Here is a 23375-nt window from a genome sequence, read left to right on the forward strand (position 1 = left end):
AGGGCTAGGGGAAGGGCTTGAGGAGTCAGGAGAAGATCCGGACCAAGGCCTGGGAGGGGACACAGTGTATGGCCAGTGCAGCCAGGAGCTAGTCTCGCCGTCCCACCGAGCCCCTAGCGGAGGGACCCCTCTGCACAGCCGTCCGCAGACTCGGAAATAAAGGTCAGCCATGCAGCCAAGCCCTCGGTGAGGACAGGACCTGGGCAGGGTTCCCCCCGGGGGACTGCAGGCCCCAGCGTGGGGCCCGGCCCCAGAAGCTCAGGGTAGGACCAACGCATTAAAACAAAGTCGCCGCCTCCTTTCGCTTCCTGAGCCCCCAGAGGCAGCCCCAGTGAGCCCATAGGGATGAGGGCCTCCCTCGGCCTTGAGGATTGGGAGGGTGACCGGACACTCGTCAGCACACACGACCCCTTTCCTCTTGGCTCTCGTTGCTGAAAGATATGAAAGAGTGGACACGGGAGGCGGGCTCCAAGCACCTGTGCTCCTGGGGACCCCTCTGCCCTGCCCGGGCAGGGGCTACCCACAACCCCGTGGCTAAGGTCTGTTTCCCAAGCACAGTCACGCCCCCCCCTCCCCCACTTTAGGGAAGCAGAATTTGGGGTAAAGGACATGGTTTTGAGGGGTCAGGTTTTGAGCTCCCTGCCGGCCGGCTTGCCTGTGGGCCTGGCCTGCAAGGCCAGGGAGAACCTGAAGGGACACCAGGCCCCTTCCTCCCTGTCTGCCAGTTCTCAGGCCATCACAGGTGTGACGGTGCCCACGCTGTGGTCAGCCCTTCGGCTGCCTCTGACATGTCCTTTGTGGGAGTCTCAGAAAAGGGCCCCCCCCCCCCTGGCTAGACAGACCCCCAGGGAGCAGGTGTGGCCAGCAAAGGCACCTTTGAGAGAAGAAAAGAGTCCTCACATTCCTGGGCAGACACAGCCCTGTGCCCGGCACACACCGGCCAGCGGAGTCCAGGCTGGACTTCAGCCCTGCTCTGCCCGGAGCACCTTTGCACAGCGCACACTGGCACAGCCCGAGCCCACGGCAGGCACCTTGGGCCACATCCTGCAGCTGCAGCCCCCGGCCAGGAACCCTCCTCACCCCGCAGGTCACACCTCATTCAGCCTCTCATTCACTCCCAGCATTCCCTGAGCTCCAGCTGTCTGCCTTGCACTGTGCCTGTCACGGGGGACACGGCAGCGAACAGCGCCTGCGACGCGTGGCTTACGTTCTAGAAGGACTGTCATGAGACAAGATGAACGTCCGTGGGTTCAGGGAGGGAAAGAAAGCAGGGAACGGTGGGAGCAGCAGGAAGGGCCTTAGGCAGGAGCGGCGTGTGGGGCCGAAGGCGCAGGCCAGGCTGCGGAGGCCTCGCCTCCAGGACACAGCTCATTAGGTGCGCGAGGAAAAGAGCAAAACTTCTCTCTCTTTTTCCTGTTGTTTCTGTTTCCGTGTGCACTGTACGTTAACATACAGATAAGTAGCTCAGAGATACAGGGACAAACATCTTTGATGCTGGGGGTCAAGGCCAGAAGGGAGGAGGGCGGGGCCGGCCTGGAGGTGGAAGCGTCAGTGGTCACAGAGCACAGCAGCCCGTGAGGAGGGCCCTGGGCAGTGGTCTTGACAGACACGGCCGAGGAGGGCACAGAAGTCCGATGTCCCGGCACTGGGAAGACGATGGGGCCGTGGTCCCAGCCCTTGGGAGGGAGGAGGGCTTGCATGTACCTGGGAGACAGGCGGGGGCAGTGGACACGCGTGATGGGCTCTGGGGCGGGCGGGCAGCAGAGCATTCAGGGCTCTGGGAGAGTGGACACCTGAGGCTGGAGGGAAGGTTTCCTGCTTTTTTGAAAGTGACAGCTCTGTGGTTCCAAGAGCTTGGTTGATATGGGACAGTTAGCCAGTTAACCGTCTCCGGGGCGCAGCACCGTCCCCTGGCAGAGGGCAGGGTCTAATGGAGCAGCCACTTTATTTCACCCCCATAGACATGTGCGCCCCGGCCGCTGCCCTTGTCACACTGGCTGGCATCAGGAGGACAGGCCGGAGGGCAGAGCCGTAGCCCTGTGAGGGGCTGTGCGCTTCTGGTTGGCTTGTCCTTGAGCTCACTCAGGGGCTGTCAGAGCTGAGGGCGGGTGTCCCAGACGCCAAGGTGTTCCAGGTAGGACACCTGCACAGGCCCCACTCCCCCCTTGGTGGTGGTGATGTGTCCCCTTCAAGGCCCCATGATATGAGTGACTCAGGTCCCTGTGTAGCAGTGGGCGTGAAGGACTGTCGACCCGCAGCCGTTTACACTCAGGGCGGGGGACTGGCTGCCTCTGGGCCTTGTGTGTTCCCGACGGGCCTCTGCCAGGCTCTTGTGTGGGGGGGGTGGGGGGGGCGGGTGGTGGTAAATGTCCCTACTAGAGTCACACTGTCCATGGGGCCTCGGAAGGGCAGGAACCCAGAAAAGCATCCCCTGCTCTGTCCCCACAGCCGAAGTCTACATCGGCATTGGGAAGCCTGCAGAAGCCACAGCCTGTACCCAGGAAGCTGCCAACCTCTTCCCCATGTCCCACAACGTCCTGTACATGCGAGGCCAGGTGGCCGAGCTCCGAGGAAACATCGACGAAGCCCGGCGGTGGTACGAGGAGGCCTTATCCATCAGCCCCACCCACGTGAAGAGCATGCAGCGACTGGTGAGTCTGACAGCCGGCGGACCCCTCCTCGGTGGGGCTCCCCTTGGAAGCAGCAGGGAGCTCGTGACCCTCAGACCCTCCTGTGGTCCCAGAGGCGGTTCGCCCGCCAGGCGAACACGATGCACAAAGCCAGCGGCTCTGCTCCTCCTGAGGGTGGGGTGACTGGGGCCCTGGGAGCTGGCGGTGCATGGCCGCAGCAGCCCGCCCGGTGCAGCGGGCAGGGTGTGAGGCAGGGTTCCCTGGCCACCGGTCCCAGCCACCCTGTGGCTCGGGTTTAATAAAGACAGTCCCATGGCCCTGGGCGCTGTCATTGTCGTCTGGGTCTCACCTTGGGGGTGCCCACCCCCCAGGAGAGACTTCAGCACAAAAGTCAGAGCACTTTACAAACTGGTGCCTCTTACCTTGTGGGACCCCGAGACTCCAGCTTGTCTCCAAGGTCAATGCCTAGTAGGGGCGCCCTGTCAAAGCACCCAGAGGACCAGGTAAGTCGCTCCAGGGTCTACAGTGTATGGGGTGCTGCTCCCCACAAGTGCGCACACATCCCTTGTCTGGATGCCCAGGCCAAAGGCGTGAGGCTGCCCTGCCCCCGGAGCTGGTAGAAAGCCGTGTCCTCTCTCTGGTCTGCTGGCCAGGCTGGGGCTCTGGCTTCTGTTTCATTGTTAGCACAGGGCCTCCGTGACTCAGTGAGCCCAGGAAAGGAAGCCTTATGATGAAGCGGGGTGCCCTCTGCACCGTCAGTGGAGTCCAGGGCCCGCAGTCAGCGGTGTGTGATCTGTGAGGGCGAGCACAGGACAGCTCCAGGGACGGAGTTCCTGCCCCAGCGTGTTGCTTGCTGGCCCTTTAACTTCGGGAAAAGCTCCTAAGTTTTCTGCACCGTTTCCTTTCTGTGAAATGGAAACATTCAACGAGATAGGCTGTGAGTTTCTACCAGGTGTTAAGAGGACATGGTTAGGACGTTGTCTGAAGGAGCCCAAAGCCTTCGTTCTCTTGCTGAGCAGTAGTGACTGGTTCTCAGCAGAGAAAGCCCAGCACCCAGCCCTGGGCACCGGAGGGGGGCCTCCGAGTCAGGCTCGAGCTCGGCCCCAGCCCTGAGACCCCCGGCTGCTGCCTGACCTCCAGGGGCATCAGTGTTCCTGTGACTTGGGCTGTGACTTACCCAGTCCATCGGGGAGACCTGAATGAGACGATTTACTTAACAAGCCTGGCAGAGTTCCTGGCACCTAGTAGGTGCTTATGAAATAGAAACCTGACAACAGCCATTTTCAGTTTTAAAAATAAATCAGACCTTATAGTAATTACAGCTACTTAATTTTTTCAACTTCCCTCTATCAACATTTCATAGCTCAGGACAGCTTTATAATTTTACATACTATCCCAACACTAGTTTGATTAGAAATGGCTTTTCATCTTTGTCTCACTATGGCGAGAGGCATTCGCAAGAGCTTCTGAGATCTGCGAGCTTTCTCTAGCATTGCAGGAAGGGCATAATCGAGGTGTGTGCCCAGCCTTTTTATTAAAAGGAGGCAGCATGCTTCTACCTCAGGGCGTATGAATTATTCAGAGAAGTATTTCTTGTCCATCCCCAAGAGGAACACATGAGACAAAAGATCAAGTAGGAAAATGGCACCAGGGAGGTTTTCGGTTTCACCTTCGGAGCTTGTCAGGACACCTGAGCTCCCTGACGAATGCCAGGCGCTTCCCTCTGTGAAAGGAGCCGGCGCAGTGGGCCCAGCACCCAGGGCTGGGGAGCCCGGGGTAGAGGCCCGCCTGGCCTTCTCTGGCCGGGGGACTGGGCTGCTTTGGAGGTCTCACCAGGAAAAAATAACAATGAACTCTTGAGACTGTTCTCAGGGCATCGGATCTATTTAAAAACTCTCCAGGCTGGAGGCAGGCCGAGGAGTTGAGATACTTGTGGTCCGAAACCACCCAGGGACTGTGATGTGGGACTCCCAACAGGCGGCCTGGAGGGTTCCTTCTTGGTGACCCTGTGTACTCCCAGCCCAGCCCATGGAGGGGCAGCCCCTGGAACTCTAGGCCTCCGGCCGGGAAGCATCCCCGCCCTCCCTCTCCTCCTCCCTCCCTGAGCTTTGCACGGAGGAAGGGAGGGAAGTGGCCTTGCATACACTCTGGAGGCCACACTGGCCTGGGCGGCATCCCAGTTCTGTCTCGCACTAGCGTTGGGACCTTAGGAAGTGACTCACCTTCTTTGTGCCCCAGTTGCCTCAGCTGTCTAATGTGGGTAATGTTAGCGCCAGAGGAACTGAAAATCTCTACCTGAGTCACCAAAGACCCTGCCTGACCCTCATGGAAACCAGACTGGCCCGTCGGCCCCTAAGTGCAGAGGAGGGCCTGGCAGCGGGCTCACAGCTGTCTTTCTACCAGGTCGAGGCCAGGGAAGAGCCGGGCTCTTAACTGAAGTGGCGAGGGAGGCGGGAACAGAGTCTGGGCACGTGCCTGGCACTCGGAGAGGAGTGTGCACATGAGAGGTGGGCCAGGAATGTCTGCCCAGGCTGGGTCAGGGCGGGACTTAAAAGGTGAGACTAGAAGGAGCTTGAAGAACACGAGCACCGGAGACCATCCGGGAACCAACCAAGGAGGTTCCAGGGGAAGGAACCAATTATGGTTTGTGGACAAACCCAGAGGAGGGGAGGTGGTCAGAGTGCTCACAGGGGAGGAGCGGAGCAGGAGGGCCCGTGGGGGGCGCTGTTTGGAAGGAAGGAAGCCTGCATCTGTTACAGGCGGAGACCAGGTGGCTGAGGTGATGTGGAGAGCAGTGAGCAGTCAGGATCTCCTGCCTGTTCCATAAAGAACCATTATTCGTTAACCTGGGGGTTGGGGGGTGAGTGGCACATGTGCCAGATCGCCCGACCCAGCTCGGAGGAGAGGTGTGATTTAAGCAGAAATGCAAACACATTAATATTGTCAAAAAGCAATAATGACATGGAGGCAGATGGTATTCATTAAACTTAATAGAAGGTCAGGCTTGACAAGAGAAATATGAATTAAACCCCAATGAAAATTGACAGTTTTCTAACAGTTTTAGCCTTCATATGTGTTTAAATCCACATAGAGAGAGGGGGGAGAAGAGAATTAATGTGCTTATTGTTAATAATGAGTTGGCACAAGATGAGAGCAGCAGAGAGCTGAGTGTGGGCAGAGAGAAGGGCGGGCTGAGCTAGGGGAGAAGGATTGCGTAGCTGTGTTGACAAGGGAAGCATTCATAAGCTGATAGGACTTTTTTTCCAGAAAATCTAAGGGCATATTTTCATATCATTTTTGCATGTGGATAAATGTACATACATCCGCGTGCTATGCCTAAAAGCCTTTTGCTCCCAGTACCCAAAATGAATTCATGAAAGAGAGCAAGCTTTTCCCCACCAGTTTTTCATGACCTGGAGGAGGAGAGGGGAGGGGAGGGAAATGGGGCGGGGGGCAGGGAGGGACGACCGAGGGCAGAGGAACCGCATCCCTGGGCAACCCTGCCCAGGCCAAGGACAGACACCGAGACTCAGGGTGGCCAAGGACAATTACCAGGACGGGGACAGGCTCCGCAAACAGGGACATCTGCTTGTCCTCTGATAACATCAGCCTGGGCTTTGGAGGGCAGAGTGTGAGACGTGGGGGTGAGAAAGGAACCGGCGTTTTCAGGGGAGAGATGAGCGTGGAAGGGAGCCAGGAAGGCTGAGGGGAGGGGTCGCTGAGGCTGCACGGAGGAGTGCTGCTGAGAAACAGTGTGTCCTGGAAACAGGAGCAGATGCTCCATCTCCCTCGTCCAGGTGACAGGTGTGCAACCCAAGCAGATGGTGGGGCCATCGGGGCTTGGCAGCGCGGACAGCTGTGGAGAGGGAGGCAGACAGGCCTGAGGCAGGTTTTAGAGGACTGGGCCCAGGGAAGCCTGGGAAGGGGGCAGTGGGGAGCCAGGGCACCTCCCCGCCCCCCCCCCACCCCCCCTCCCCCTGGGTCCTGGGAGCAGTGGGGAAGGTAGCGCACTAATGTATCAGCCTGAGGGGGGGCCTGCAGCTAAGGCCAGTCGGGTGCAGCAGGCACAGGGCATTTCAGAGCTGACGGGAGAGAGGGGAGTGAAGGTTAAGTAGCCATCCCCTGGATGTCGGAGTTCCCAAGGCAAGGCGGGCCAGGGGAGGGCAGGGAGCACCATGCACGGGAGGGTCGCCCACCCTGCTGGTGGAGCTCCCTGAAGAAAGGGGACGATGATTGGGAGGAGAGATGTTGGAGGTGATGGGTGAGGCCCAGGCCACCCACCCAGGAGCATGGCTGAGGCCCACCTGCCCCAGCTGAGGCCGCAGGGTGCGGGGTGGAGAAGGGAGACCACGGGGAGGTGGCTCAGTGTTGAGTCACTCTAACGGGCCAACTCATCACAGAATAAGCTTTCTGTTTGGGGCACGGTGGGTCCAAAAGTGCTAGCGAGTCCTCTGTGCATGGACATTAACATGAAAAACCCCAGTTCAGTCAGGATGGCTTCGACTACAGGCTTCCCCAGGCGTCTTGGAGGGTTTTCTTCACAATCTTGGGTTTCTGAAGCATTAGAAACCTGGCCTCAAGTGTAAAAACGTTAGAAGTGGTGTTGGGCTGTGTTCCCAGGAAGCACATCGGTAGCAGAGGCTGACAGAGAGAACATTGCCTGTCTGAAAAGTGCATTCATTGACGATCTGCTCGAAGGCACATGCGCTGTGCAGGGGGCGGGTGCAGGGTGCAATCCATCGGATGTCACTATGCTCTAAGTCAGCAGTTCTCAACCTGTGGGTCGCGACCCTTTGGCGGTCGAATGACCCTTTCACAGGGGTCGCCTAAGACCATCCTGCATATCAGATATTTACATGACGATTCATAACCGTAGCAACATTACAGTTATGAAGTAGCAACGAAAATAATTTTATGGTTGGGTCACAACATGAGGAACAGTATTTAAAGGGCCAGGAGGTTGAGAACCACTGCTCTAAGTTGTTTAACATCTCCAGCGTTTGATCCTGCCGTGGTCCTCACAGCCGCACTGCTCTGAGAGAAGGCTGCGCCTCTATAATCAACCTACAGGCTCACGGGCTTGTTTACGGGGAAGAGCCACGTGCATGCCGAGCCAGATGCAGGCAGAGGGTTTGATGGAGGGAAGGGGGCAGCATGCACTGCTAAAATATGAAACTTGGGTGTTTTTCTCGCTCCCCATCTTTTGAAGTGTCCATCTGTTTAATGAGATTTGGGCAAGATCGCGTGTCTCATATTTTGTTAGCTCGCAGCATGTTTTCCAACCTGTGCCTCTGTTGGAGGAGAGACGCAGCCTGAAGTTGATGACATTCTCAGGGTTACTCCAGAGACCAGTGTCTGTCTGATGTGTCCATCAGTCTAGCCAGGGGGACCCAGGGCCGCAGGCAGCCCAGGGCACAGGCAGGGCAGGGTTACACATCTCTCTCTGGGAGGAGCCAGTCCTGAAGAGGGGCCGTGGGTCCCTCTGTTCCTCCGGACAAGACCCAGGCACGTTTAAGCTAATGAAGCAGAGCGGAGGTGCCCTTCCCGGGCGGATGCTGATCTTCAGAAGCGGATCTCTTTCATCCAGGTATCCGTTTTCTCTCCGAGGGAGCCTGGAAAGAGTGATTGGCAGGAAAAACGTCACCATGGTCTAGTGAGGAGGCTCTTTCATCCCGTAATTGTACTTTATTTTCTTTCAGGATGAAAGGTGCTTTTAAAATTGAGAACAATTCTTTTTCTTTGAAGAAAGACTCATGAAGTATTTAGGGGCCCACCCTTCCTGTGCATGTGTGTGTGTGTTGATAGTACGCCTTGGGAAGCGGACAGGCCTTACTTTCTCTAACACCTTTCCTCACCATGATTGGGATTCGGACTAACGGTGCAAAGCAAACAGGAGGGCCGCCTTCTACTGGGCGTCTAGGCTTTCTTCTTCCCTCCACCTCTCCCTTCTGACGGCCCACACTGTGCTTTAGCTCCTTTGATAGCTTGCGGCCTTTTTAAGAATTGTTAATGATTGGCATGAGCATACCTTCAACCTCTACAGAGAAATGTAAAGCCTCGTACATCGTTTTCTGGTGTGTTGGTTCTCACTGTCTGAGGTGAAATGGAGAATTTGGAGCCAGAAAAGCGCTGCAGCCGGAATGGTAGGACAGCACAGCAGTCAGAGCGTGGCACCGGAGCCAGCCGGCCTGGCTCACGTCCCGTCTTGTCACGTACTGACTGTGTGGCCCGAAATGAGTTCCTTTTTAAAAAAAATGTTATTTTTAAATATATTTTTATTGATTTCAAAGAGGAAGGGGGAGAGAGAGAGAGAGAAACATGAATGATGAGAGAGAATCACTGATCGGCTGTCTCCTGCATGCCCCTCACTGGGGATGGAGCCCGCAACCCGGGCATGTGCCCTGACTGGGAATCGAACCGTGACCTCCTGGTTCATAGGTGGACGCTCAACCACTGAGCCACGCTCCGGCTGGGCTGGAAAGGAGTTCCTTAATCTTTCTGTACTTCCACTGTCTCCGCTGTGAACTGGGGAGAATAACGGTGCCCTCCCGGTGGTGGTATTGTTCAGGGTAAGTGAGTCATGCAGGCTGCATGGCACTCCGTAAGCCTGTGAACCCCCCTGCCATGCCCTCACTAGTCACGAGCAGGACTGCCATCTCCATCACGAGGCCACGCCTGCATCTTTGTGACAGTGAGTGAGACATCTCCTCTCGAAGAGCTGGCCATGGGTGTGGCTTTCCTTCTGGTCTAGCGTGACCAAATTTTAGCAAGTGGAGGAGCTAAAATAAGAATACACTGTATATCATTCAGAGCAGGTGGTTGGCCAAGAGCACGGTACTTTTGCTTTAAAGTATTACTGTTTTCTATCGAGCCTGTATCCCAGGGTATTAAGGTTGAAAGGAACCAAGAGGTATGACTTGTCCAGTAGAGACAAAAGCATCTGTCCTGGCTGGGCTGGGCTTGGGGGGGGGGGGGGAGGCAGGGGGCCTCGGCCTGAAGGGCAGGGGCTGGTCAGGCACCGGAGATGGGCTGGGGGGCAGGAAGTGCAGAGCCTGTCCTGGGGCCTGGCTCTCATGTCACCCCCTCTCCACCTGCAGAGGGGCTCAGCCTGCGACCGCCCCCCCTTGAAGCACTTGTTGGACCTCACAGAGTGTGTGTTCACGACCTGTCTGCCTGCCCCTTGGGGAAGGTGTCAGGCCTGAGACGGCGCAGTGGCCTGTGGACACCTCGGGTGGCAGGTGGGCAAGGTGGGTGGGGGAGGGGGAACGGAGACCAGCAGCTACAAGTGAACTCGAACTTGACAGCTGTTTTTATGCCCCTTGACGACGAAGCCCCCCAAGCACTGGATGCTGTTTCCCTGGAGGAGATGTTGAGCCAATATCCTCGGAATATACAGTTTTCGAATCGTCAGGTTAACGGTTTCTCTGTGGGTTTGTTGGCCTGGCCCAGGAACTGGTGTTGAGGCCGGTCGGAGCTTGTTAACTGAGCCTCCCAGGGCAGCCGGCTCTCAGAGGTTGGTCCCAGTGGAGGGACACTGGGGGGGGCTGGGGAAATTTTCTACAGGGAAAACCAGGTAATTGAAAGGTTTTTTATGATGCAAGCTATATCCTTTTGGAGCTGCATGTTTTTAGCTTAACACACTCTCTGGCTGCTGGGCACGTGAGTTCTCCTTGGAGCAAGAGAGCGTCACAGGGAATCTGGGCCTTCTGCTGTCCGTCCACAGGACCCCGGCGTGGCCGTGGCTCACGTACTCGCCGCCCCTCCCCAGGAGCCGCCCCCCCCGCCCCCCCCCCCCCCCCCGCCAACAGCGTCGTGGGTGCAAGGATGTTCCCTGCAGACGTTTTCCGCGTGGTTTTTGGATTTCTCCTCCCACTGTAGCCTTTTCTCAGCTGGCCAGGGAGAGACGGCCCAGGCCTCCCTGCCTTCCTGGGCCCGAAATCGAAATCGCAGGCCCAGAAGCGACAGGGACCCGGGCGAGCGGGGGATGCAAGCCGTGTCACTGGCTGCTTTGCTGCAGCTTAAGGAGGAATGAATTCTGTTTATTTCTGTTTTCTGCTTGGAGTCTTCTGTGACTAATTACAGGCAGTGCCGTGCAGTGTCTCATTAGTAATGATGATCTAAAATTATTTGAAATCTGACATACTCTATCCAAACCACTTAGTCTCAGAGATTCTGCCCCCCTTTCCAGTACCATTTGACATTTCGCTTCCACTGCCTGCCTGCCTGCCACAGCTAGCGCTCCAGCTTGGGTCAGGTCATCTGATCCCCGTTTTCACTGATCAGCTCTGGGCCCAGGGAGCTCCGCCCCTTGCGGGGGGAAGGGGAGGGAAGGCCGTGGAATTTTCCACTGTCTTTGGGGATTGAAGGGATTGGAGGGCTCCCACTCTGTGTCTTGAGGTCAAGCAGCATCTACTCAGCTTGTCTCCTTTCCCTGTGCTCCCAGCTGCCGTAGTCTTGCTCTCTCCCTGCTGTGTAGCATCCCTTCTCACAGCTGCCCAAGCCCCAGATATGCCCGGATGGCCAGCTCCCGCCCTGCATTCTGAGCCCGTCTGGGTGCAGGAGTTTCTAGGCTAGCCTCTGACACCCCTCCTGTTACCTAGCGGGTAAGGGCTTGCCTAGGAGGAAGGAGTGACAAATGTTCCAGTGACAAATGTACCGGAATCACCAAGTCTCAAGCCCTGGGGCTCTGGGAAGGCCATGAGGAGAGGAGGCCTGCCCTTTTCCTGCGCAGATTCGAGACCCCATGAGCGTGTCTGGGAGGGATCGGCGCGAATGTGCGTGCTGCTGACTAGAGAGTGTGGTGCAGGTGGTGGAGGCTCTACCAGGGACGTTTGGCGAGAGCACTGCCCAGGGCAGAGGTGGCCTTGCCCCTCCTGTGTTTCCCAAGGCCTCGGCAACCTCCGGGGGAGCGATGAGAACCACAGTCCGAGCCCCCCCACCGGCTCTCTGACCTGAGCCCCAGCTTCCAGAGAGTTCCCAGTCCCCGAGAGCTCCAGGAAAGCCCTTGAGAGCCTCTCAGCTGAACAGCCTCGGCCAGGGTTCCTGGGACCCTAGGCCGCTTCGCCTGGCAGCAGATGCCCCTCCCCGGGCGACTTTGCCTCTTTCGCTTCCCACCAGGTTCACCCCTGATGCTGACCCTCCCCCTCCTCCAGTCGGATCCCTTCCTTTCTCCTCTGCTTGGTGTTCATGGAACTCCTGTCTCTGAAAATACCTGTGTCGGTGTTGCTTCTATTCAAGCCTTTCAGAGCATCAGCGGGCTCCTCACCCGAAGGCTTGGGACGCAGGAAGGACTCCGTGTGTGAGCACCTGCTCTGGCGGGCCCCGTCCCGGCGTCTTCTTTAGCATCGCACTGGGTCGCCATTTGCTCAGCATACGGCCCCTTAGCAGTCGTGGTGAGGATTCAGTGAGCTGTGGGGTGGGGCACCTAGCTTTGTGCCAGGTACTGGGCTAGGTCCTGAGGGGACAGGTACACTGCTCCCCGCCAGTCCTCAACGCCCATGAGTGAGTGTAGAAAAGTCACGGGACTCTGATAGACAGACGTGCAGGACGCAGCGACCTGTTCTCAGGTGGGGAGACCAAAGGGGCGCCACAGAGGTGGGGCCTGCGGGCCAGGTTTCAGCAGCTTGTAGAGATGTTGACTCCTTCGCAGCTGCGGACAGATGGAGCTTAGATATGTCATTTTAAAGCCCAGCTGTTGGAGTAAGCTGTTGGGGAGGCCTGCACGAGGGCCAGGTAGCAGACGATAATGAGGCACGATTGCTTTTGTTAGATGTGATATGATATGGTTGGGTGCTTACATAAGAAAACATCCTTATTTTTTAGAGATTCGTGCTGAAGTATTAGGGGTAAAATGCCTATAATTTACTTTAAAATACTAACCCTTGCCCCAAAAGTAGATAAAGCAAATATGAAAGATGTTAACGGTTATTAAATGTAGGTGGCAGGTATGTAGATGTTAATTAGATTGGCCTTTCTAGTTTTCTTCACGTTTGAAATTTTTCAAGATAAAAATGTTTAAAGTAACGTGACCAGGTTTGCATTTGGGAGACACCATTCTAGAGGCGGTGGAAGCTAAGAGACACTAAGATTGGACTCAGCTGATAACACGTGGACAGTCCCAGGTGGGAGACGCTGAGAATGTGGACTCCGTGCTCAGGGCTGATGGGGGAGCCGCAGGTCCCAGGCTGACTCAGGACACCTGGTGCTGGCGCCTGGATGGGTGAGATGAGACAGGAGGAGGAACAGCTGTGGGAACAAGGAGGCGGCAAGTCAGGGTGGCCATGTCGAGATGGGGTGACCCGGGTCCGTTCAGGAAGAGAGGCCCCATGGCGTGTGGCTGGGTGGGTCAGGAGGTCGGACACGCTGGGGCTCAGCCATGGTTGGGGGGCAGTGGCCTGTAGGTGGTAGCCGGAGCTATGGGAGGGCACGAGGCTGCCTGGATGTGAATCACAGAGGAAGAAAGAGAGGGGGGCCCAGGACAGGACCCAGGAACACCAACATCTGAGGAGCAGGAGGGACATTTACTGATGAGGAAACAGTCCCCAACTATAGCTGGGACTTGGACCTGGGAATCTTGCAGGAGGAACACACACACACACACAGCTGGGATCTGGCCTTGCCTAGGGGTCAGTCTTGATTAAATCCGTAATTGAAATGCTGGCTGATGTCCTTCCAAATGAAGCAGAAACGGGGGGCCCGCCCCCCACAGGGGAGCCTAGTGGATGTGATGCTGCTGCGTCTTGCTTCATAAATAAAGGATGGAAGCGTGTCTTCTGCGGAAAACCACCTCTCCCCTGCAGGCACCCCGTCCCCACAGGTCTCTCGTCCCGTGTCGGGCCACAGGCATCCAGACAGAGGCGTGGGGCTGGGACCAAAGCACACGCACACGCTCCCCGCAGGGACCTCCGGAACCAACTAGAAGCAAAATCTGCTTCCTCCTAAGACAGCATGCGTTTCCCGGCCTTTCAAAGTCAGGCAGGCCAGCCAGTTATAATTGGCTCTCTAATTGGAACTCCCACAAGCTGTTAACTTCTTTGCCCACTGCTGGCGTCGTACGTAAAGGTGACAAACAGCCTCTGCCTTTGAAATGATTTTAAAAAGCCGCTATGGCCTTGTCTCCCTTGCTGACAGCAGCCCCTCCAGCCACCCCACCACCCCGGGCACCCACACCCGCCAGTGAGTAGGACGGGGACACGGCCGGTTCATGAGAAAAGTGGCTGCAGGGAAGTCAAGCTCAGAAGGCTGTGTTGCTGGATGATCTCTTGGAGACTGAATGGGAGAAGACCAGGCCCCCAGCCTCTGTCCCAGACGACGGAGGTGTTTCAGGGGCGCCTTAGCTTCCCCAAGTCGAGTTGTTGGGTGACAAAAGGAGATGTGTCTCTTTTCTCTCTTTCTGTGTTTTCTCCCTGGAGAAAACAGTACTTCTGTGCTGACCCCCCCTCCGTCATCAGGATAGCAGTGTGCTTCGGCCGACAGGACGGCGTGCATTAGGGTGCCACCTGCGTGTCCCTGTGTGGTCTCTCTGGTGTCCCGGGGCCTCCTCAGCTCCTGCCGCTGAGATAGATGCAGGCAGTGTTGGCCTGAGCCCACGAGCCCCTCTGCTCATCTCTCCCCAGCTCCACCTGCAATGACATCACGGCCAGCTTGAAATCAGCTGTGGTGGGAGTATTTATACCACGGAAATTGGCAAACACTACCATCAAGGCTGTTGTTTTTCTTTCCGACAGCCAGTTTGCTGGCACACCACTGGACTCTGGCCCAGATGGTTTAACAGGGGGAGGGGAGGCAAAGGAGATGGCGGGGTGGGGTGGGGAAGGTGTCAGTAGACACAGAGAAGAACACAGTGTCCCTGACTTGGGATGTTTGGGGTGGAGGGTGCTTGTGGCACAGGTACTCCGGAGCTCACCTTGCTACTCCGGGTAGAGACAGACAGCTGAGTGGAGGCCCGGGGAGAAAGAACAAGACTCAGAACTGTCCGGGCAGGTGGGCTAGAGGAGAGTGTGGTTGGGACACATTTTGGAGCAAAAAAGACCCATGTTTACATTCTACCCCTCCCCTCGGTTGTTGATTTGCATGCCCTTGGCCATGATGTCATGCAGAAAGGAGCTGTGCACGCTCACAGGGCTGCCGTGAGGGGGAGTGAGTTCTGAGCCGCTGCCCAGCCCATAAGCAGCTGTTAGCCTTCTGTGCCTTTCACGCTCCCAAGGCGGGCGGCTGTGAGAGTGTGGGTGCAGTGCAGGGTTCCCCCTGGTCTGGCCCTCCCTATTCAGGAGGAGGAAAGGGTCACTTCTCAGCAAAGCATCCCAGTCAGAGAGCAGGGGTGCCCAGGTGGGTTGCAGGGAGGCTGGGGCCCAAACCCCTCCGCTCCCGGGCAGACAGCGCCTTCAGGCAGGTCACTGCTGGCTGCAGCGGCCCCTCTGTGCACCCCAGCGAGCGTGCAGCGTTGTCTTTCCTAAGCCCACACAGTGTGCGTGTCACGTGGCCTAACCACCAGGAGCAATATTCGTGGCGGCTTTAATTTCCTCTCCAATTTCCTCCGTCTCCCTCCAAGTGGTGTTCAGCCCCTCGGGGTCCATTTGGATCCCTGCACAGGCGCTGGGCTTGGGGCGGGCTCCGTGCTCATGTGAGCCCGGCAGGTGGCCGGCACTCATCCGCTCGGCCCAACGCCGCTGTTCAGAGGAGGGACCATCGGTGAGCTCTTCCCACCGGCGCTGATCGGGGACGTGGGAGGAAATGGCTCCAGTCTTGACGCTGATTTGTTCCATGTTGAAGTGGCCAAGGACAGGAGCTCATCTGTGTAGGAAAGGAAAGGCCAGGCTCCGTGTCTGTTCCATTTCCGCAGCAGCGGTTCCCCATGGCCGCCGCTGCCGTCACTGGGGTGGGAGCTGGGGGAGGGGGAGTTTATGACCAGAGCCCCCGTTTCCGAGCAAATGGCCTTGTTGCCTTTCCTCTCTAAATCACAGCTTTCCCTGCTGTCACGCCAGGGGTGCCAGGCAGAGCAAGCCCCCCACCCCACCGCCCCCCACCTTCCTGCCTGATTCCATGTGTGAGTCCTCTTGTTATTAGTGGAAAAATATTTTCCAAGTCTTATCAATTCCAATCCTTCTCCCATCACAAAGTATCTTATCATTCCTGTCTGTTCCTGTTGAAAATGGAAAAATAGTTGGTGCCAGATCCCAGCAGAGAGGGGGAAGGTACTCGCCAAAATGACCACATTCCCCATGGCAGGTAGTGAATCACCGGCCTTTGTGTCGAGAGAACTGTCCCTCCCCAGCTGCCGTGGGCACAGGGCACCCCCAGGGCGGGCCTCCAGGGGGCAGCCCCCAGCAGGGACTGTGGGAGCACTCTGGCTTGCTGCTTGTGTAGCCCCGTTCCCCATGAAATCCAGATGGAGCCTGCACCCCCAGGTGGGTTCGGCAGGGGGGGTGCGGGGGGGTGCCTAGAAGCCTTGCTAGCTTTCCTGGCTGTGGGGCACACTCACCATGGAGCCACCCCGACAGCACCCTCTCCACTCCCACCGGGGGCACAGGTCCACTGCACCCAGAGGTGCAAGTTGGTGCAAAACCATCCCTGTGCCCTCCTCATGGGGACCCTGGGCTGGACGGGAGTGGGCGGCTGCGTGGAGCTGGGCCATGGCACCCAGGCCAGTCATCTATTGAATGCCTACAGTGCACCGGGTGGGCACTTGCCAGGGACTGGGACTGCCGTTCGTCAGCAGGTATTTCCTCATGTCCGCTGGGTCCCGAGGCTGAGAGCAGGCTCTAAGGCGGGCAGTGGGAGGTGGACCTCGGAGCAGGCCTGGGAGGGCGTCCTCCCCGTGTGGCCTCTCCGGCCCTGTCCTGCCCAGGGCGGGCCAGGACTTCTCACTGTATTGGAACAGCTGGGACAGGCTTCTGCTTTCAGGTGGTGATAAGCGGTCAGACCCAGGTACTGTGATGCCCACCCCATACCCCGTCTGAGGACAGACTGACACAGAGGCCTGGCGAGGGCCTATCGGGGTCATTTGAAGGGCGCTCGGGAATGGGGCCGGGTCCCAGGGCCCTCACACTCTTGGCTTCTCCCGGGAAGCCCCCGCTCAGCTCTGTGGTGGTCACGAGGGGAGTGTTTCTGACCATGGAGAACCTCCACTCCCCCACCCCCTGGAGTCCTGTCTCTCTCCCACCATCCCCCATGGAGTGTGTGTCTGCCCCACCCGCCCCCAGAGGAGCTATGTGGCCACCTGGGCTGCTGTTCTCACCTGTGCAAGCAGGTTCCGGGCCCCAGGGGAAGGCTGAGCCTGCGCTCACAGCTTCCCAGAGGCCCACGCCGCTCAGCTGGGCTCCGCTGGCCTGGGGTGGACGCCGTCCCCTGAGGGTGGGAGGCTGGGCCTCAGCTTGGGAGGGTGATTAGCACCAAACTTTCCCCTACAAGGATGGGTGTGGGGAAGCGCCGACTTTCTGGGGTCCAACCCCAGCAGGTCCAGGGGTCCCCAAAGGTGTGGACGGAGTCGGTGAAGAAGGAATGACACGGAGACAGCGTTCAGTTGATCAGCAGCCTAGCCAGGATCTCTAGCCAAGTTCTGGTCAGGATCTCCAGCGAAGTTCTGGTTAGGATCTCCAGCCAGGTTCTGTGTCCATGTTCTCTTGCTAGGTTCTCCAGCCAGGTTCTCCAGGTTCTCCAGCCAGGTTCAGTCACCAGGTTCTAGTCAGGTTCTCTTGCCATGTTCTATCCAGGTTCTGTAGCCAGGTTCTGTCTCTAGGTTCTTCAGCCAGGTTCTCTCACTAGGTTCTGTCTCTAGGTTCTGTGGCCAGTTTCTGTCCAGGATCTTTTGCCATGTTCTCTCCAGCGAAGTTCTTCTGTCTCTAGGTTCTGTGTAGGTTCTGTGTCTAGGTTCTGAGTCCTGCTGTCTTGTTACATCTGTATTTATACCAGTTGATTCCAATCCTATCAATCTCTATTCCAAAGGTTAGGGCGTTTCTTATCTCCATTCCAGGGAGTAAAGATTATGTAGTTTAAGCATGATTGTTCGTAGCTAAAGTGATTAATTACCCGCCTGGCACTTAGTTAAGGGGTTTTATTCCCTCCCTAACTTCAGGGGAAAATCCCTACCTGGGGAAACAACCTTTCTCAGAGAGGTGACCTTGGTTAAAACACATAGTGCCAAGAAGTGAGCAAACATATTAAGAACAGTATGCCATATACGCCAGGTCCCTTGAAACAGCAAGGATGGACCGGCTCCCGGCACCAACTTCCAGGCCGCCCTGTGCTGTCGCCTCTGCCCGACTGGTTGTTGGGGGAGGTGGATAAAAAGAAATGCCAGCCAGGAGATGTACAAATCAGTCAACAGGAGTCTCTTGCCCATCACCAGTGGACAGTGTTAGCACCATAGAAGTCGCGGGCTGGGTGAGGCAGGTCCCAGGGCACCGGGTCAGACTGCGCTTTCTCTCTGCGAAGAGCTGGTGGCTAGCGTTCCTGTCCACGTGGAGCCTCTGGGCTGGTGCCACTGCAGCAACAGAGTTTGCGCTTCAAACGGCCACCTGGGGAGGGGAGGCTGTTACCAACAGTCTGGGGCTGCGGAGTAAGGAAATGCCCAGCGTCCCCACATCTTTCTGGGACCCCAAGGCTTCCTCCTGCCCCCTTCACCCCGCCAGGGCCTCCGGCCCAGCACAGATGCCGACCTGAGAGTCCTTCTCGCTGGGGTCCCCTGAGGTTGCGGGGGACTTACTGACTTTTCTTTAGTTAGGTCATCACCATAGAGCTTGGGGGGTGCTCACCTGGTGTTTCTGGGGGCGCTCTTGAGTTCTGATGCCCTGCCTGGGGCTGCAGGGAGCCCCTCCGCCCGGGGGCTGGGACCCCATCACCCTGTGTCCTGGTGGGACACCGGGCACTAGGATAAAAGTGATTCCCCTGCCAGGGCTGGGCTGGGGCAGGGAGGACTGGGGTGAAAGAGGGAGCAGCTCCCAGCGCCTTCGCTCTGTGTTCCCAGGAGGAAGCAGCCCCCCTGAAGTCAGAGGAGCTCAGACATGTCTGTGTTGAGGGGAAGCCATCCTTCCCCTCTTCCTGATCCCGCAGAGTAAAAGGACCCGAGGTTCGAGGTAGCTGGCTTGGAGGTGGGGTGGGGGGACTGCCAGGGGCACAGTGGACCCCACCTCTGGCTTGGAGTTTGACCAGTTGCCTAAATGGCCTGTCTCCAGGGGCTTGTCTTCGATGAGCTCAGCAGGCAGTGCTGCTGGGGGGAGGGGTGCTGCTGGGGGGAGGGGTGCTGCTGGGGGGAGGGGTGCAGGGAGGGAGCTGGGCTGTGGCCCATCCTGCTCTGCAGCGGCATCCACACTGAGGGGACTCTGTGCCTTACACTCAGGGCCCCATCAGAGGGCCCCCCCCCCCCTGCTCCAGCCAGGCCCTCCCGTGGTCGCCTGGGTCTGGAGAGCCCACGGTCTGGCGCCCCTGGAGTCTGGCAGCCACCACACGGAGCTGGAGGCGCTCTTGAGTTCTGAGTGCCCTGCCTGAGTGCCCAAAACTTCTCCCCCAAGAAGGGTTATGCCCTGGGCACCCCGCCGTGAGCCATGGGGTGCAGCTCAGGCTACCCAGCGGAGCCCTCTTGGAATGCAGCTCCAAGGCCCCCAAATGCTCGAGACCCTCTCTAGAGACCCTGGCAGGGCAGCCTGATGGGAGCACAGAGCCCTGAGCTGGCCCAGGACACCTGCGTTCTGAAGCCCAGCTTGGCCTTCACCTGGCTTGGTACCTGGGCCAGGTGCCTGCCCTCCCAGGTGTGGCTGCTGAGAGGTGGGAGCCTGCCCCACACCTGTCAGGTATGATCCGGAAGAGGCGTCTCCTCCCGAAAGAATTAGACACCCAGGGCCAGACATCGCACAGGAAGCTCTTACAGGCAGGGGTGGCAGCTCCTCCTCTGTAGCTACGGGGCCCTGAGCTAGTCACCCCGACTCTGCACCCTAGCCTTCCCTTTGGCTTAAAAAGAAGGGGGTGGGGTGGAGCACCTTGTTATCCTCCTTCCAGCAGGCCTCGCTCTGCTGCCGACACTGGGCCTCCCCACGAGAGACGGCCCTGCCTGCTCACGGGTGTCTGGGGCAGGACCCACACCACACCACCCTGTCCAGGCAGAGGCAGGGGGCCTGGCCGGAGTGACAGCTGGCACCGTGCTTGGCGCCTGGGTGCAGGAATGAGCGCGGGCGCGTAACAGGAGTCTGTGGGCGGAAGGAAAGAACTAGAACAGCTTTGGTTGTAGCCAAGGGAAGGGACCCCCTGGGAACCTGGCCCCCGGAGGCTGTCAGCTCACTGTGATCTCGGCGAGTGCTTTCCCGCCCAGTGCCCATTTCCTGTCTGTTAATAAAGAGACTGGCTGGCCCTTTGGGAGTGTTGGGGTCCTTCTCCGCCACCCTTGGCCACTCGGTGCCTGTTGCCGAGAGGGGGCAGGTGTGGGTCTCTGCTACTTGGAAGCTGCTGGCAGGCTCACTGCGGGCCCTTCCCTCAATGTCCCCCACCCCCACCCCCAGTGACTGTTCTGTAAAAGCCACCACAGCCTGGGGGATTTTGGCAGCAGTGCTGAAGCACCCATTTCAAAGAAATTAGGCCAGAGGAAACTTGGGGCCCAGGGGCCTAAGTCTGAGGTGGCCTCGAGGCCAGATGCCCCAGCCTCCCTGCTGGTGGTCACCCCTGGCATCAGATCCTCCCAACCATCCTGGAGGAAAGCAGCTTTAGCAGATTCTGTGAGTCAGATGCTTTAAAGGGGGGAGATGGGGAGTCTTTCCTGGGCTTACTGGCTCCTTCGCTGGAACCCACAGCGAGGCCTCCTGCAGGTGCCAGGTTAAGCAGCTGAGCTCCGGGAGGCAGAGGAGCTGGGGCAGGTCTGGATCTGCCATTTCTCTACCATTTCTCTGGAATGAGTGGAGGAGTTGTGTGGGGCTGTTCTGGAAGCTTCTTCAGACCCTGAAGGGCTGTCAGGTAGGAGGGGGAGGGGACTCTGCCCAACCCCAGCAGACTCAGCAAACATCAGAGAGTGGGAATTAGATAAAAGGGCTCCTTAGGGCTCCACGTTTTTTACCAACAGTTCAGACTGCCCACTGAAGCTGTGGGCACCTGGGGAAGTGGTGAGCTCCCCGTCACTGGAGGGTGCAAGCAAGAGTAGGAGGCTGCCCGTCGGGACGGCAGAGGGGCTTGTATGTCACAGAGCAGAAGCCCAGGCCCCCTGCTAACCCCGAGGGTTTCTGCTTGCAGAGCTAGCTGGCCTCTGGCTTAGAAAACTAAGAGGTTTTTGAAAAATTGAGTTTTGTTTCCTTCTGAGTTGAGTTCAATGCTAGAAAGGTCTGGTCCCCAAAAGGCACATTTCTTCAAATAAAACATTTGACCTGGAAAAGGGGCCCCATGAGAGCGAAGCCTCCTGCAGCCGCCAGATACCCTGAGTGAGCAGAGGTGTGGGCCGCTCTCCGGCTGCCTGTGGTCACCCTGGGCAGCAGGCGGGGGGGGGGGGGGCTTTTCCTCCTCCCTCTGGAGTACTCAGCACCCTTCACAGCACTCACTGGTGAGGGCGCGCCTCCAGAGGTGTCTGCTTAGTGCCAGACTACGGCCTCCTGCCCGCCCTCTGCCCCAGACCCTCTCTCCTTATTGGTTGCTGGGGCCACAGGCTTCTCCCTGGGCACTGCACCCCATGGTTGCCTGAGGCCAGGGGCACTTGGTTTAGTTAACTTGCAGAGGAGTGAGGGGAGGGGCCACCCGGTTTTAGTTCTGACATGTGAGCAGGGGGAGTGGGAGTCGTGGAGGACAGAGACCACAGGGAGGCCGGGAGAGTCCCTGTCAGTCTCCAGCCCCGTCATAGATGGAGAAAGGCCAGCCTCCGGAGCCTGCCTCCTCCCAGGGCCTCCAGCAGGAGCTGCTCCCCAATGCGGCTGGCCCTCCGCCAGGAGCCGCCCAACGCACTTTCCCTCCCTCCTGTGCCCCTCGTGCTCTTCGTCCAGTCCCAGCACAGGACGCCTGAGCCCTTTGTTGCTCTGAAGCCGGCCTCATGAATGTTCGGTCCCCTCACCCCCAGGGCCAGGGGCAGGGTGGGTGGGGCTTGGAGACGAGCAGGTGCCAGCTGCTGAGCACACCGCTTAGAAGGGTGCGAGGTGGTGAGGACTGGCTGCTTGGCCTGTGGGGAAACTGCGTCAAATTGAACGAAATTGCCAGAACAGAAAGACCAGCCCCACTCCAGTCCCCACCCACACTTCAGAGATGCCGAGAGGAAAAGGGACCTGCACCGACTCCCAGGGGGGTCTTCTCTAGGACGCCCTTGACTCGCCCTTGACTGACCTAGGGAAGGGCTGAGCCGCAGTGTGAACGGGCGCATCTGGAGCTCCGGTGGGCACGGGTGTGGGGCTCAGCCGTCCTGGGCCTCAGCAGGGCACCAGGATCTGGCTCTGTGGGCCGCCTGGCCTGGTGAGGCTGGCCCTCCTCGGTGAGCGGAGCTGGCAGGGACTCACATCAGCCCCTGGCAAGCTCTGCAATTTCTAAGCTCTGAACACAAACAGAGGGAGACACAAAACAGAGCCCAGCGTGGGCCGGGCCCCCCGGAGCGCTGGCATCCAGGTGGGGGCGCCGGGCACTGCCCCGCTGCGTGTGTCCCCTTCCTTTTCAAGGCACGGTTGGAAAGCGGGGCGGGGCTCAGGGCCCCCCTCAGCTGCGCCCACAAAACACTCCTGCTCAGACTGACGGTGCCCGTGGTGCCCACCAGAGGACGGGCGCCCAGGAGCAAGGGCTGGGGGCGCTGCACGAGGCCCTGCATTCCCAGAGCTGCTCCAGGGAGATCCTTTCAAAGCCGCGGCTCCCGTGGTCTCCTCGGAGCGGCACTGGCCGCAGTCTGTGCACATTCTGAGACCACCGCTCACTCCCCCCTGCTTTCCTCTGGCCCGCCGCCTCCCCAGGAAGGAAAATGCAGACCTCTGGACAGAAACAGCGGTGGGAGTGTGCTGGTTTTCCCATGTGAGGCTTACAGTTCCCCTAATGCAGACTTCCAGGCCAGCCAGTCAACCCACAGCTCCCGGGAGGGCAGGGGCTCCTGTGGGGTCCTCGTCCCCTCCTGGCTTCTGGAAGCCACTCTTGGTGGCCTGGTCGTCTTCCAGAAAGCTCTCCCTGTGCCAGGCCCATCGCCCTGGCAAGACAAGCAGAGAGTAGCTGGGGTTGAGCACTGTGCTCGGAGTCTGAACCGTGGGGACTCGCCACATGTCGGCTTCTCCTCCTGACACCTTCAGGGTCTAGCTAGCCTTTTCAGTGTCCAGCAGGTCAGGGCCTGGAGCGAGGCTCTTTTCCTCTCTGGCCCGTTTCCTCATCGGTAAAGCAGTGTAGGACCAGCCCTGGCTGGTGGTCTCCGTGGTCAGAGCATCTTCCTGAGCACTCAAAGGTCGCAGTTCGATTCCCCGTCAAGGCACATACCTGGATTGCAGGTTCAATCCCTGGCTCTGGCCAGGGTGCGTGCCAGAAGGCAACCAATTGATGTGTCCTCTCACATGGATGTCTCTCTCTCTCTCCCTCTCTCTCCCTCCCTCCCTCCCCCACGCCCACCCCCCCCCCCTTCCCTCTCTCTAAAAAGCAATGGAAAAAAATATCCTCAGTTGAGGATTAACAACAACAAAGAGTGTAGGACCAGCGGGCAGTAGGTGATTCTGGGTTTTCCTGGGGAGCCGTGTCAGATCTGTGGCGCAGGAGCAGCCAGCTTAAGGGGCGGCCATGGCAACCCTTTGGGCTCCTGTGGGAACAGAGCACCTCTCCCATGGGGCT

At 58.4% G+C, this 23375-nt stretch overlaps 1 protein-coding gene across 5 annotated transcripts in view; it reads left to right on the top strand.

The window, feature by feature from the left end:
- The window catches only part of TTC7B (tetratricopeptide repeat domain 7B), a gene marked incomplete at its 5' end in the record, with an annotated part of 195317 nt that overhangs the window by 166579 nt on the left and 5363 nt on the right, over positions 1–23375 (top strand). For all 5 annotated transcript variants that reach the window (XM_081111613.1, XM_081111614.1, XM_081111610.1 and 2 more), the window contains one exon: positions 2449–2651. In XM_081111613.1, coding sequence (XP_080967739.1) covers positions 2449–2651 — 203 coding nt within the window. The remainder of the gene's footprint in view (positions 1–2448; positions 2652–23375) is intronic.

The sequence above is a fragment of the Myotis nattereri genome (assembly GCF_964212035.1).
Source record: "Myotis nattereri genome assembly, chromosome: 1".
NCBI lineage: Eukaryota > Metazoa > Chordata > Mammalia > Chiroptera > Vespertilionidae > Myotis > Myotis nattereri.